The 14,748-nt window shown below is 30.4% G+C and overlaps 3 protein-coding genes across 3 annotated transcripts; 2 read left to right on the plus strand and 1 right to left on the minus strand.

The window, feature by feature from the left end:
• Window positions 1-2,259: 2,259 nt before the first annotated feature.
• On the plus strand, window positions 2,260-5,110 carry LOC107930966 (uncharacterized). The gene is made up of 4 exons (XM_016862744.2): window positions 2,260-2,680; window positions 2,781-2,902; window positions 4,541-4,714; window positions 4,839-5,110. Exons 1-4 carry the CDS (start codon window positions 2,456-2,458, stop codon window positions 4,954-4,956), a joined length of 639 nt encoding a protein of 212 aa, XP_016718233.1. The 5' UTR covers window positions 2,260-2,455; the 3' UTR covers window positions 4,957-5,110.
• Window positions 5,111-7,667: 2,557 nt separating this feature from the next.
• Window positions 7,668-8,397, plus strand: LOC107930978 (oleosin G). The gene has a single exon (XM_016862756.2). It carries the CDS (start codon window positions 7,765-7,767, stop codon window positions 8,248-8,250), a length of 486 nt encoding a protein of 161 aa, XP_016718245.1. The 5' UTR covers window positions 7,668-7,764; the 3' UTR covers window positions 8,251-8,397.
• Window positions 8,398-12,701: 4,304 nt separating this feature from the next.
• LOC121211238 (uncharacterized) lies at window positions 12,702-13,546 on the minus strand. The gene has a single exon (XM_041083800.1). It carries the CDS (start codon window positions 13,484-13,486, stop codon window positions 13,007-13,009), a length of 480 nt encoding a protein of 159 aa, XP_040939734.1. The 5' UTR covers window positions 13,487-13,546; the 3' UTR covers window positions 12,702-13,006.
• Window positions 13,547-14,748: the final 1,202 nt, after the last annotated feature.

Consider the following 14,748-nt stretch of genomic DNA (forward strand, 5'->3'; position numbering starts at 1 on the left):
CATATATTCTATATTATCACGATTTGTAAATGTATAAATACACATTTACATTTTTTATAATATTTACCGATTTTATATATATGTACATACTTATCTATGTTTTCATATTCTGTAATTTATACATATTTCTTATTTTATGGTTTTAAATTATACATGCACATATATATATTTTACATAATTGTATTCATTGTCATCATTGTTATTTGGTGTTTGTTTATTTATCCATGTACACTTGTGCTTTTTCTAAAATGTTAGTTCTATTTATTTATTGGTATGCTTTGTTTATGTAATCGCCTCGTCATTCCATTTTGCCTATTGTATTGTTGTTACTCACTTTACTTTGCTTACCTCGTCGTATTCGTTATTGTTTCGTCAAGCATTAACACCAAACATCAAAAGGAAAATTTTTCTAAATAAGGCAATATTTCGCGTTTGGAAAATCGAGAAAACGTGCCCTAACGTGCTGGGTTTCGATTTCTCGTTCGACCAAATAGCCAAATATCCTTTTTAAACTTTTAAATAAGGCAATATTTCGCGTTTGGAAAATCGAGGAAACGTGCCCTAACGTGCTGGGTTTCGATTTCTCGTTCGACTAAACAGCCAAATATCCTCTTAAAGCTTCGAAATATGGTTTCATTAAACTATAAGGTGATCTTGGTTTCGATGGTTTAGAGTATCGTGTCCTAACGTGCTGGATGTGATATTCCTTCGGAGCAAGAGAATCTTATGTTTCAATTCACGATATCAGATTTTCTTTTAAGGATCGCATCTTTTAAAACTCTTCAAATTTTCAATTTTCGACACTAAAACACTAATTAATCAACTAGGTACCAATTTTGGGCGTATCGAGGGTGCTAATCCTTCCTCGTGCGTAACCGGCTCCCGAACTCATTTTTTTCTGAATTTCGAAGACCAAAATGGTTGTTTTTATAAAATTAGATCATTTATAAAAAAACAACCACTTTTTGAGGTGACCCGATCACACCTCGTCAAAAAAAGGATTGGTGGCGACTCCCGTTTTCGTTTTTTTTTTTAAATCCAAGTCGACCCCGTTTTCATCCAAAAAATGGTGTCAACAGTATATAATTTAAATTTGACCCAAAAATAATTTTAATTACAATATATAAATAAATATTAATATAATTTTACAAATCAAATTTTAAAGCAACCTAAATTATTTTAAATAAGAAACTCGACCATGACATCCCAAATCAAGATTAAGGGTCATATTGTTAAAAATAAATAAATTAAGGATCACATAATTTATGTGGGTCGTGCATGTTTATGTCACAAAATAATCCAAGTGCTCACCTACTCTTATTTTTATAAGGCAGTTTCCAAATATTTTAATTAAGCTGCCTAGGTAATCAGTTTCCATATTTTTTAATCACCCATTTTGGGTAAAGCCCAGATGGAGGAACCCATCAAACATTAGAAAAAAAAATGGTTAAATTGCATTAAATTTCTTCGAACTATTTTTTAGATTTTAATTTAGTCTCTACACTTTAAAATATTTTAATCAAGTCTTTAAAATATTAGTATTATATTAATCAAGTCATTCTATCAGCCTAATCGTCAAGTTTGGTTTTAAATGTCAGTTCTAATCTAACATGAAGTATTTTTAAAATACGTGATCGAATTATAAACATATGTGTCTATCGTATGAAAAGTTTGGGTATGATGTTTTAAAAACTAAACAATGATATTAAAACTTGTGAGGATTAATTTTTAAATTGTCAAGCTCAAGCCCATACTATAAATGTGCACACGTTTACAATTTGACCCACAGATTCTAAATAGCTTTAAGTTACGATTTGGCCTTTAAACTATATCTTTCTTTCACTTTAGTACTTAAAACAATTTTTGTCCTTTATTTGGTACTTGAGCAATCATTCTCTCTATTTTTACTGCAAAAAATTATCAAAGCGAATGATAATTTTTATTGCTAAATGTACTGCATGTCATATTTTTATTGCTAACATTTTATTTTACGTAAAATGGGATGAAAATGATAGTCGAATATCAAAGCGAGACAAAAGATAATTTAGGTATGAAAAGAACGAATTCAATTCAGAGGGTAAAACATAACTTAAGCTTTTTAAGTATCCTCTATAGTTAGACCAGAAACTTTGAGAATTAAATTAAAACATCAAGAAGTTAAGGGACCAATTTAAAATCCAATCCATAATCTAAGGACTTCTGATGTTATTACCCCATAAAGGAAAAAATAGGAGAAGAAGAAGAGAGCAGCCCACAAAAGGGTATCGACATGGTCATCTACATTATAGAACAAATCGCAAGAGTCTCAACAAAAAGGACCCCCAAGAAACTCATTTAAAAACCTCCAAAAAATCCCCATTGTTTAGTCCTTAGCTTTTTTGACACAAATCCCATCTCTGAAAAAAAGGGTGTATATTTTGTCTCTCTCTAAGATTCTACAGAGAGAGGACACGCCATGGATGTGAGGAAAATAGTTGTCGTTGTAGAAGACGTTGATGTATCAAGGAAAGCACTCCAATGGAGTCTCCACAATTTGCTCCGTTACGGTGATTTGTTGACCCTCCTCCACGTCTTCACCGCCACTAAATCCAGGAACAAAAAGAAAGCCAGGCTGCTTCGTTTACAAGGCTACCAATTGGCTCTCTCTTTCAAGGAAATTTGTAACTCCAATTTCTTTAATGTGAGTGAGTCAACTCATCCCCCCACCCCTCCCACACCTCTCAAATCACTGATTAAGAGACTGGGTTTTCTTTGTTTTTTGTTATAATATTGTTGAACAGACGAATATTGAGATGGTTGTGACGGAAGGGGATCAGGAAGGGAGGAAGATTGTGGCTATGGTGCGTGAGATTGGAGCTTCTGTCCTCGTTGTTGGTCTTCATCACCAGAGTTTTCTTTACAGGTGAGTCAACTCGGGTTCTTGTGTTTAATTATTTTGTTTCATTGTTTAATTATTGTTTTTGGTGATAACCCCGTTGGTAGTAGTTTTTTTAATGGGCCTGTTTTGGGGGGTAATTGAGAGTTTTCTAGGAAGGTACAAGAGAAATGGTCAAAACTTTCATAAGATATTAGGTTTGTAAATTTCAAGACCATTTTTTTGAGATTGTTGATTAAATTGATTAATTCATGATGATGATGATTGAGAAATGAGAAAGTAGAGGGACAGTCAAAACAAGTTGTTTGAGTCGGACCGGTTGGAGTAAGAATTGGTAGGGTCTCCCTTCTTTGAAGGGTATTGAACTGGTTGATCGAAAAATGGGTATGTACTTGTTGAAGTAGATTTTTAATTTTATTTTTAATAATTTATTTAATCGGATTGGTTAGACTGAAGAATTGGTGACCTAACCAGTTCGACAATAGATTGAATTCTGAGAATTTTGGGAGAGATTTTAAGAGTGTTGTGTAATTGTAATACACATTGCACCTTTACAATAAAATCTCAGAGATAACATTGTTAAAAAGGATAATTATAAATCCGAAAAAGACATTTTCATATAACATAGTAATCTTCATAGAACGTGAAACGAATTTAGTATAAAAAAAAGGGCATGGACAAGCATGTGGGTATGTCAATGGTGAAGAAACAGCCAAAATAATAAGTTTTTGGGTCCACTCGGTTTTTGCTAGATGTAGAACTTTTTCCTTTTTACATTAACTATTGGGGTGCTTTTGACAAATATAATAATATAACTTAAAACTCCCTTTGTCACTTAGTAATGGATAAAAAGTTCCCTAAAAGCCTAAAGCATGGGGGTGGTTATGAAAATCATGGCATAATCAAAGTGGTTTCTGTCCACTAGGCTAAAATTTCTTTTAGTGAACATAGTTTACCGCAAATTCATTTTTTTTTTCATTTTCTGAAGTACTTGTGCTTGACAAATATGGTATGGGGTTTGATTTTTTGGACTATAGATTAAGCATACACGTATTCAACATTCACCCGAGTCCATATAACATTTTTTTTATGTAATTGTCTTCTCTCTTGATTGTTTGGAAGTGGTTCCTTAGAATAAAACAAATTGCCCCTATCCATAGTTTGCAATTAGTTTCTGAATTTCATGATATGAAAGACTACACAGTCTGCTCTGCATGGTTACAGATTATGTTGGTCATGGTGCTCTGCATGGATACACGTATTCAACATTCACCATCACCAAAGTTAAAAAGAGGGTTAATATAAAATTTGAACCTTAAACTTGGTAATTAGGTCCACTTTGGTATCTATATTTTTTTGTCTGCTTTGGTAGCTTAACATGACAACTAGGTTCATTTTGGTCCCTGAATTTAGATCCCATCAAGATTTGATGTTATGCCACAATCTCATCGTGCCACATTATCAAAATTTTATGTTTTCCAAGTTTAGAGACCAAAATGGATCTAATTGTTAAGTTCAGCTTCCAAAGTGGACCAAAAAAAATACAGGTATCTTAGTGAATCTAATTGCGAAGTTTAGTAACAAAAAATTACGTTAACCCTTCAATTTTCTTTTTTTTTTAAATTTGTTTGACTTTGATTGAAATCAGTGTTTTGATTCGTATAGGTTGGCATTGGGCCATGACAACATAGCAAACTGCTTGAGCTGCAGAGTACTTGCCATCAAACAACCAGAATTGTCACCACCGCCACCATTGAGGGCCAAGACCAGAGAAAGGCTACCACCACTTGACAGTTCAACTACCATGGACTTTTCCCAAATTGAAATTTCTGGTTTGCAGTAAGTTTGAAAAAAACCCACCATTTCTTTTTCTTGCACTCTTCTTTGTGTTTATGTGACAAGCTTTCTTGGGATATATATCTTGCAATTTAATGACTTAAAAATGGAGCTAATTGATTTACAGTGTGCCTGATATTCCTCCACCAAAAATCCCATATAGAATCTGTCCAAGCCCTTCTGCAATTATTTGGAGACCAAGAGGGTCAAGGAAAAAAAAGAGCTGTTCAAATGGAGGAGCATGATGTTTAAACATAGATTATTTTATTGTTATTATCATAAATTGCACATAGTTTGTGAGCTAATCCTTTTAGCATTTGAGTTTGTTTTTACACAATACACCCAAAAAAAAAATAACAGTGGAAATTGACATCATACAACAGAGTTTCTTTTTGTCTACTTTGATCACTGAAAAGAGTGATTTAATCATGTAATTATTTTTTTATCATCTTTTACTGTTCGGTTATCAGATTCGATCTTGATTAAATTCGCTAAATCAAATTAAAATTTATAGGCTAAAATATGTAATAGGTCACTGTATTTTTTACAAATTTAGAATTTAGTCTTATTTTTATTTCTAAAATTTTGGTTTTTTTTATATTTCAAAATTTAGGTATAATTGTTAACACTATTAATTCTTTTTTGTTGAATTTGTTGCTAAGATATTTTGAAATAAAAATAATTAATTTGGCAGCAATATAACTAAAAAATAATATTGTAATGAATTTTAATTTAACAGAATAATTTTAATAATAGGACTTGAATTTTGAAATTTGAAAAGTGGAAGGACTAAATTCTTATAAATAAATGTACAGGGACTGGATTCTAGATTTACAAAAAGTACAGAGACTTATAATGGATTTTAACCTTTTTGTATATTAAATAATCTTTGGTGGTACGGATTATGTTTATAAAAAAAAAAAAGCAGTTAGTGTTTTCAGGTTTCACGCAATAAACTAACCCAATAAATTAAAGAAAATGGCGTGCAAGAGATCCAAACCTTTTCTTTTTGAATTTATTTTTTGAACTTAAATGTATATTCAAGTTATCAACGACAGATTTAATTTTATTGGTATAAATATTGTTATCAATACAAGAGGATATGGGTTCGAATACATTGGTTCGTATTATCTTCCTACTTATGAATTGAAAGGAGTTATAGATAATTTTAAATATTATATCAAAAAGAGTAAATATGAAGTTGAAGTAGCTTTTCCAGCAATTTTGAGATTCAATTGTGATTTTAATATCTCTATTATGTTAAAATTTAAAATTTAATCAATTTTTTAATTTAATATAATTTAATCTCTTTACTTTTATAATATTAACAATAAATCAAAATTAAACCTGTCACATAAATAATTAGATTTAACATGTTTAATCTCTTTACTTTTATAATATTAACAATAAATATAGATGTGTTTAAAATTTAATTAACCTATTTTTAATATGCTCTATGTCATTTTAAGCTAGAATTTAATGTTAAAGCTAATGACAATGCAAATAGATAAACTCGATTGGTATAATATTAATATTTTAAAAATAATTAAAATATTATAAAATTTAAAGCAATTTAGAATTTAAGGTATAATTTAAAAATGTTTAATGCAGTTAATATTTTTGTAAATAAAAGAGTGTAAATTTGAACGGTTAATTTAAGCCGGGGCTCGCCACCCGTCATTTGCTCAGTGGGCTCAATAAATCGATCCGTCAGCCTTTTGTAACTATCATAAGGCTCGACTGAGCCAGCCCAACACCGATTTTTAGAAATAGGGTAAATTTCATCTAAAGTCACTAAAATTATTAATAATTTTATATTTTTATCATTAAATTTTAAAAATTATAAAAATAGTCTCAATTCAGTAGTAAAATTATAAAAAAAAACTCTATTGTATTAAAATAAGTAGCAAATATTATTTTATGGATTTTTTGTTTTTTATATATATAAAAATATATTGTCGAATAAAAAAAATCATAATTTTTACTATCTCAACACTACCATTTCAACCAAAACTACATTGGTTTTCATATCAAAATTTTATAATTTTGCTACATAAGTTTTTATGTCCACATCATGAGTGTCATAATCAATGTTTTAAAAAATCGAATTGGTAGTCAAATCGATCAAATCATTGGTTCTCGATTTAATGGAATGATTGAATAATTATTTAAAAATTTATAAACCGATTAGAGGTGTTCTTGGACCGAACCTAAGCATGTTCTTAATACACTTTATGCTTGCCTAAGCCTCACTTGACTAGAAATAAGGTCTAAAATTTTGCTCAAACCTGTTCATATTTATAAATAGCTAATCCAAATTCATTTTAAACCCGACCATATTATTTTTAATTTAATATTTAATACTTCTATATATTTTTTTATTTATTAATAATTTATATATATAGTACTCTTAACATTTTTTTAAAAATTATGTGTTATTAATTAGATAATATAAAACATTACAAACTTAAAATACAGGTCTAGCCAGGTCAAGTTCAAGCCTTGGATGTGGTTCATATTTTAAACAAATTTGTTCTTCTTTTACCCGAGCTTATTTTTCGAGCTTAATATTTTTATTCAAACTCTCCCAAATTTCGAACAAACTTTCGAACTTAAACAAATAACTCAACCCATAAATAATTCTAAAACCGAATCAATTATTTATTTTTATCCTAATTTCTAATGTTTTACCAATTATGAATAATACATTCAAGAACCAATTAAATCTTTTTATTCAAATCGCTATCAAAATCATTTATTGATTCAACCGATATGATGAACCCATCAAATACGATTCCGAATATACACTAAGACTATTGATGTAAAATCAGTAAATACGACAATAGCCTTAAAAACAATCTTCCAAAAAACCGAAAAATAGACTGCAAAAACTCCATGCCCTCTCCACGTATGTCCCTTGCATGTCTCCATGAAACTGAAACTTTCCCACACCTGTCACCCAACCCTAATCTCTCTCCTCACCTTTTAACCCCTTTACCCCCCTTCTCTCTAACCTTCCACTTCCCTTTGAGCTCTCTCAAAACCCCCCAACCATGGAGGAGCGCAACCCAACCCAGCAGCGGAGATCCCCAACAGGACCTAATAACCCCACCGCCCCCGCCTTGTCCACTTTCTTACAAAGAATCCAAGCTCATTCACCGCACTCCGCTCAACTCCCCTTGTTCATTACCGCCTTGATTCTCCTACTCCTCACCGGGCTCACCTTGACCGTGACCAGTCTCGGCTTCATCTTTTTCATGCCATTGATTATCATTTCTAGCCCTATATGGTTTCCTATAGGCGCCGTGGTGTCGATCGTTTTCGCGGGTTTCGCCTCTGTGTGTGGCTTCGGGGTTTTGTCGGTGGTGGGGTTTTGCTGGATGTATAGGTACTTTAAAGGCATGCACCCGCCGGGATGGGATAGGGTCGATTATGCGCGGAGCCGGATTTACGATACGGCTAGCCATGTCAAGGACTATGCTATGGAATATGGTGGTTACTTGCAAAGCAAAGTAAAGGATGCAGCCCCTGGTGCATGAGGAAAATGTGTATGTATTTGGATCCGATTATAGCTGCCTGCTAGCTTTTTCTTTTTTACAAAGTATTTTTGTTTTGAATATGAAATTTGCACATCTTTGTACAACTTTACTTTTGATTAATGTGAATGTGATCATCCATATAATCAACCTCAATCCATACATGACATCAACATTTCCTTTTTTTAAATAATTATTTCCCTTTTCCTTTTTTTAAACTGATAATATTTAAAAAAAAATTGAAGGACATAATGAATTTATTCCTAATAAAATTTCAATTTCAATATTCAGTTGAGTTTTATTTTGAGATGATTAAAAATTGTTTGAATTAAATTATTGTTTTTTAAAGATTTTTATCAATCGGAGATTAGAAAAAGAAATTAATCTTGAGGAAGAACTAAAAGTTAATTTGATGATTTAAAGAGTTGGCCAAAATCCTACTTGCCCTTTTAGCTACGTCGGATGACAAGAAATTTACAGACACTTGGATATAAATAGCAGCTCAAATGAAGTGATATCAGCCATCCATCCGAGTTGAGGATAGAAAAATGTGAGGAAGTCAAAACCTCTATTTTTCATTCTCACGCAAATCATACAATAAGACTGGTGAACACACACACACAAAAAAAACACACTTCCACTACAATTAAATTTTCTAACAAAAATGGACTAATCCTTACACTAATATTAAATACTTGCCGCCATCAATAGGCTGCCTAAGTTTATAATTTTAAATTGATAGCCACAATAATTGCTTAATCTACATTTATAATATTTCAATTTCATATATGGCCGAAGTGGGTGCTGGACCGTGGCTCCTTACATGAAATTGCATCTTTATTTTATTTTTTAAATTGAAATATATATCTTGATAATAAAATCAACTATCTCGGAATAATTAATTTGAGAGAGTATAGAAATAGTGGGATTTGAATTTGGACCAATAAAGTCTTTAAGATCTAAGGTCGTGCCCCATATAGAAAAATTGTAATGCTGAAAAAATTTATAATTCAATTTCGACCATTTTTTATTAACATATCCAAGGCTAAGTCCACATTGCTTTGACCGTTGACCCTTGAATAAGTCTATCGATGATTTTAAACGAAAATCCTATGAAAATCCCTAAAATTCGATAATAAAAATATTAATGGGTCAAGCTAAATCTATACTAGATTTCAAAGAAAAAAATTTAAGCCAAACCCGCCCAAACTTATCAAAATGGCATGTTTTACTATAAAAATAAAAATAAAAATTATTTTTATATTATTTCTAAACAATAAACCAGTTTGTCCAAAGTTGAGAATATAACCCAACCTTAACTCGAATGATTATATATATTAATCACAATTTTTTAATTATTTCTTGAAAATCAAATTTATTAAATTATTTTTATTTTGAAAAGATAAGGGTTATCCTAACACATCATTGAGCGAATACTTAAATTTAATTTTTGCAAACACCTTGATCCCTTTAGTGGAGAAAGTGATACCAACCTTCGTATAATGACCTTTTTTTTTTCTTTTCCTTTTTGGATATACTCTTTCTTTTTTTTTTATCATATCTATTTTCTTTTTTACATAATGTCTAAAATTACTCATAATTCTTTTCTAATTCCTAAATAGGAGGATAATATATTTTAGCGCACTCGAACCCTATCTTCCTACACTGACAACAATACTCATGCCAATCAAACTAAAACTCAATCGACTTTTATTTTATTTATGTTATTTGATTTCTTAACCCATATATTTTAATAATATACTTATTCAATTGTTTGAATATGCACTGAGATTTGAAGAATATATCCTTCAATATTTAATTATTATCTTATCAACTATATTTTTATATTAAGCTATTAGAATTCCTTTTTAAAAATACATACAATACTCATCACCTATTATTTTATATATTTTTTCTTACTAAAACATTGGTGTATACTTGGTATGCCCTTACCATTTAATTAACTTGTGAAAATTTTGACTACACTAAGAGTTGACCACAATAATTTTCAATGCAATTAGTAAAATACATATGGTTTATGATTCTAGAAACAAGAATTTATGTACAACATAAAATGTTTGAAGATGAATATTTTAATTTGTGTGACACAATAGAATTAAACTAGCGTAGTCATATCATCATTTTCTTGGTACTAAAATCAGTAAGAAAATTAATTATAACAATAATTTGTTCATATATAGGGTATATTTGTCATTTTGTCTGGAATTCAAGGATTTGATTCGAATAATTCATAATCGGTTCACCCCATTTTGATTATAAAACTAAGCAATCAAATCTTTTAAACCCTACATTTGAATTGACCAAACCCAAAAGTGATTAGAACCCGAAAAGATACAAATCTAAAAATTCGAGCCTCAATCTTGAATGGTTTGAGCTCGAGATTATTTAAAACTTGAAATGATCGAAAATTTTTGAAATATAAATAAATCCAATCTTGATTGACCTGATTAAAATCAACCCAACCTATACAATTGATATCTACTCTTGAAAATAGTAATTTTTTTTTACACCTCCAAAATTTATGATTTAAGCCTTTTTCAATGATGTCAAAAATGAGATTGGATCTGTCGATTAAATCAAGAATCAATAACTTGATCAGTAACATAAAATTGATTACAGATCAAATCGCTTGTGAACCGGTAAAAAATCGAAAATCAAGACAAAAGACCGACAATTAAACAAGTTAAACTGGTTTCTAAAATAATTTTAAATTTTTATTAATTTTTAATTGTTTATTTAATTGATGTTGAATAAATAGTAAAATTTATATCTTTGGTCCCATTTGAAACTTCATTTGGGAGGACCTCTTCAAATGTCAACTTTCTTAAAGTTAAGTGCTTTTATGTACTGAAGGGTCGTTGTTGGGAAACCTCTAAAGGCATTGATTTTTAAAGTTTGAAAGTTATCTCCTTTTTTGAAACTTTCAACAACTAAATAGCTTGAAAAAAATATCTTGGAATTGAATTAAAATATATTTTGTAGTGAGTAGGGTAAGAATTAAACATTGTAACTAAATTATATTATTACAAGCTCCCTACCTAAGTACACAATAATTTAATTAATTGGTTCACCTTTGCCCTTCTATATTCGAGCTTAAAATTCCAACTATAACTTTAAAATCATTGTTTAGCAATTTTGGTTCAAGCATATGATATATTTCAATATTTAATTTGATATTCAAGTCAAAATGACATCATGTGATTCAATGAATGTGTCGACACTTGTGATCTAGTAAAAAAGTATAAATATTTAATTGAAAAAAAAACTCGAGTACGAAGGTGAGCATTAAAACTTAATTGAGATACCAAATTAGTAAAAATAATTGAATAGCAAAATTAAACTAGGTGCCAAGTAGGATATTAACTTTTATTATAAATTTGACAATAGTAGGATTAGGGTCAATCACAACACCAACTCGACTAGCAGTTAATTTCGTTTCTTTAGTATAAGCTAATTTGATAGAAAGTAAAAGATTTAATTATAAATTTCATCCATCTAGTTTATGAAATTTGAGAAGTTAAACCTTTTACTTTAATTTATCAGAATTTAGTCATTATACTTTTTTAAAAAATCAACTTAAATTGTTTGTTTTTACTAAATTGTTTAATGCAAATTGTTGGTCCGTTGATTTTTGTTAATTCCATACTCATAACACATTGAAATACTGAATTTAAGTATACAATTTGAACGTCTAATGTTTTGCTGTATTACCAAATTGATCAAACTCGGTTATCATAAAGTATGAAGATTAAATTCTTGCAAATTAAAATAGATGGACTAACTTCTCAATCTTAATAAAATATATGGATTGGAATTCACGATTAGACCAAAACAATAATAAATACTTTACCGTTGAAATAGACATACGAAGCCCAATGCAACTTGCCTAATGCTTTGTGAAAAAAAATTTCTAAAGTTGAAACATAAAAAATTGCTTAAATTCACAGTTCACCATACATATATATATTGTTTAGTCTATTAATGTTTTTATTGATTATGGTGGAAAAGAATATAAAAATATATAATTTTTTTTATTGGCTTATTTAACAATACACAATTGCCACTCAACTATCTTAATAGGATGAGTGTGAGATTGTATAGGTGGTTTGATGCGGTATGATGCTTTTAGTTTACTTTTGATCTCAAGCTATAGTATCTAATCTCACTGTCACCATTATTTTTAATTAATCGTAGATAAATGCATCGTCCGGTGTCCATCCAAATCCATCCTTAATTGCATAATATCAATTGAAGTGAATACATAATTAGTTGACAATTCCATTGTTAAGAATAAGATTAAAAATTTATAAAAATAAAATTTAATTATTATTTATTTCATGGTTAAGCTGTAGCTAAAAGTTTAACCAAGTTAATTTTATCGTTGCTACATTCACAATGGAAAGCCAAAATAAACAATAAAAATAATGTTTCCATCAAATAAAAGTAATCATTATATTATTAAAAGTTCTACAATGCAATTTTCCAAATTTTTTTTTCTAAACCTTTGTACAAAAACGTTCAAGTGGAAAATAAAAAGAAGATTCTAGACGCAGAATTACCTCACTAATTTATAGAGAAGAGCAATTTTTTCTTTTAAAACAGGTTTTTTTAGCAAAACGAGTTCGTCACCTGAGACCATCGGTCTCAACCATAACCACCAATAGAAACGCAACACGTAGCTTACACCAAGAGAGAAAGAAAGAAAAGATACGTAAACTAAACAACCTTGACGGGTAGCCTAATCAGAGCCTCCCTTTCGGGTGAGGTAAGCAGGCAAAGGACTGGCACGCGGCGATCGAATAGGCAACTCGTCGAGTTGATTCCCTTTGTTATCGTAATAAATCACACCCGAAAAATCCAACGGCTGACATTTATCTCCCATCAAAATCGCCCTTTGCCATACCCCGCCGTCCCCGTAATCTTCCTCCTCCACGTGTTTCCCGTTTCCGCCGCCGAGATTTTTCCGGTTCACCAGCGTGATCGCTTTGTGGCTTATCGTCGCCAAAAGTTGCTTCGGCATCGGCGATCTCAACGGAGACTTCAGAGGCGATTTCGGCTCGTAGAATCTCGGAGTGCCGGAAGCTAAGCTGTTTTGTTTAGGCTTTAGCTTCTTGGAAAGCCGGCTAGCGCGCTTGGCGCATAGAGCCATGAATGAAATGAGGAAGCCGAGAGTAAGCCGCTGTCTGTGTGAGGTAGTGCCGTGGTCCGATGAATCCATTCTCACTGAAAAGAAAAAACTGTTATATTTTTTCTTTTTGAATAATGAAAGTTTTGGCGGGTTTGAGATAGTTGGTAATATATATAGAGGGGGGGAGATGAGAGGGAAGGTGACCGGTTATAGCCGGTGAAAATTTCGTTGACCTAATAATTCAGTTTTGTAGGACCAAGAAAGGAGAGACGTTGGGAAATGATTTGGTGCTTCATTTCATTATACAATTCTATTTTTTTTTCTCAATACAATTTTTTTCGTTCAACTTTATTTTATTTTTGATTGTTATCCTGAATGGAGTGGACAATGAAAATGACTAGTAATTCCATTAAATGTTGTAAAGGTTGAATCCAATTAATTCTCAGCTTTTTTATTTAATAGGTTGAATTTAACATCAACACAACGAGTAATTCCATTTTTTTTGTTAAAATAAAATTTTAATTTTAATTTTTTTTACTACTTCAAAATAGTTTTTACTGTTTTTCAATTAGATCATCAATTCTCAATTCAATCGATTGATTCAGTACTATTATAGTAGTCATAATTATATTACGGTTGCCTTTTAGAGTTATTATCCATCTTTTTTATTTTAACTCCAATCGATTTTAAAATTTTGTTATTGTTTAGGGAGATTGAATCATTTGGAAGAAATTTTCCAAGAGTCCATCTAGAGTATTGTCTTCGTGTTGAGGTTTTATCTCCCTATTCTTGCCGTGAACTTTGAAGAGGATTTGGCTTATATAACATAGGTTGGTGGTTTGAGGCCAGGGGTGTAGCTAGGGGCAAATAGGGGTCTCAATCCCCCTTAAAATAAAAAAAATCTATTTAGGTCCTTTTAAATTAATAAAAGTAAATTTGATCTTTGTCTTCCTAAAAATGATAAATTTTTTATTTAATCCTTTAAAATTAATAAAGATATAAGTTATTAAAATTATTAAATTATATTTTTACCATAATAAAAATTACAATTTAATTTCGATACCCTTAAAAATATTTTCTACCTACAACCTTATTTAGATCCCTTCATACACAAATGATTTACATATTTAACGTTACATACTATATTAATACTTATCTCGTGAGACTTACAAATTATATATTTATCAACTAAAATACTTAATTCTTTAAAAGTCATCGACAAAATAGAGAGATAAAACCCCAACCAGCTACCATTGTTGCTCAATGAAGGATAATGCTAAAACTTCTGCGCAAAGAGTAGAATTATAAAAATATAAAACTTACATATCAATTAGTATGGTATTGAACATGCG

Source organism: Gossypium hirsutum, chromosome A12 (assembly GCF_007990345.1).
Source record: "Gossypium hirsutum isolate 1008001.06 chromosome A12, Gossypium_hirsutum_v2.1, whole genome shotgun sequence".
Classification (NCBI taxonomy): Eukaryota; Viridiplantae; Streptophyta; class Magnoliopsida; order Malvales; family Malvaceae; genus Gossypium; species Gossypium hirsutum.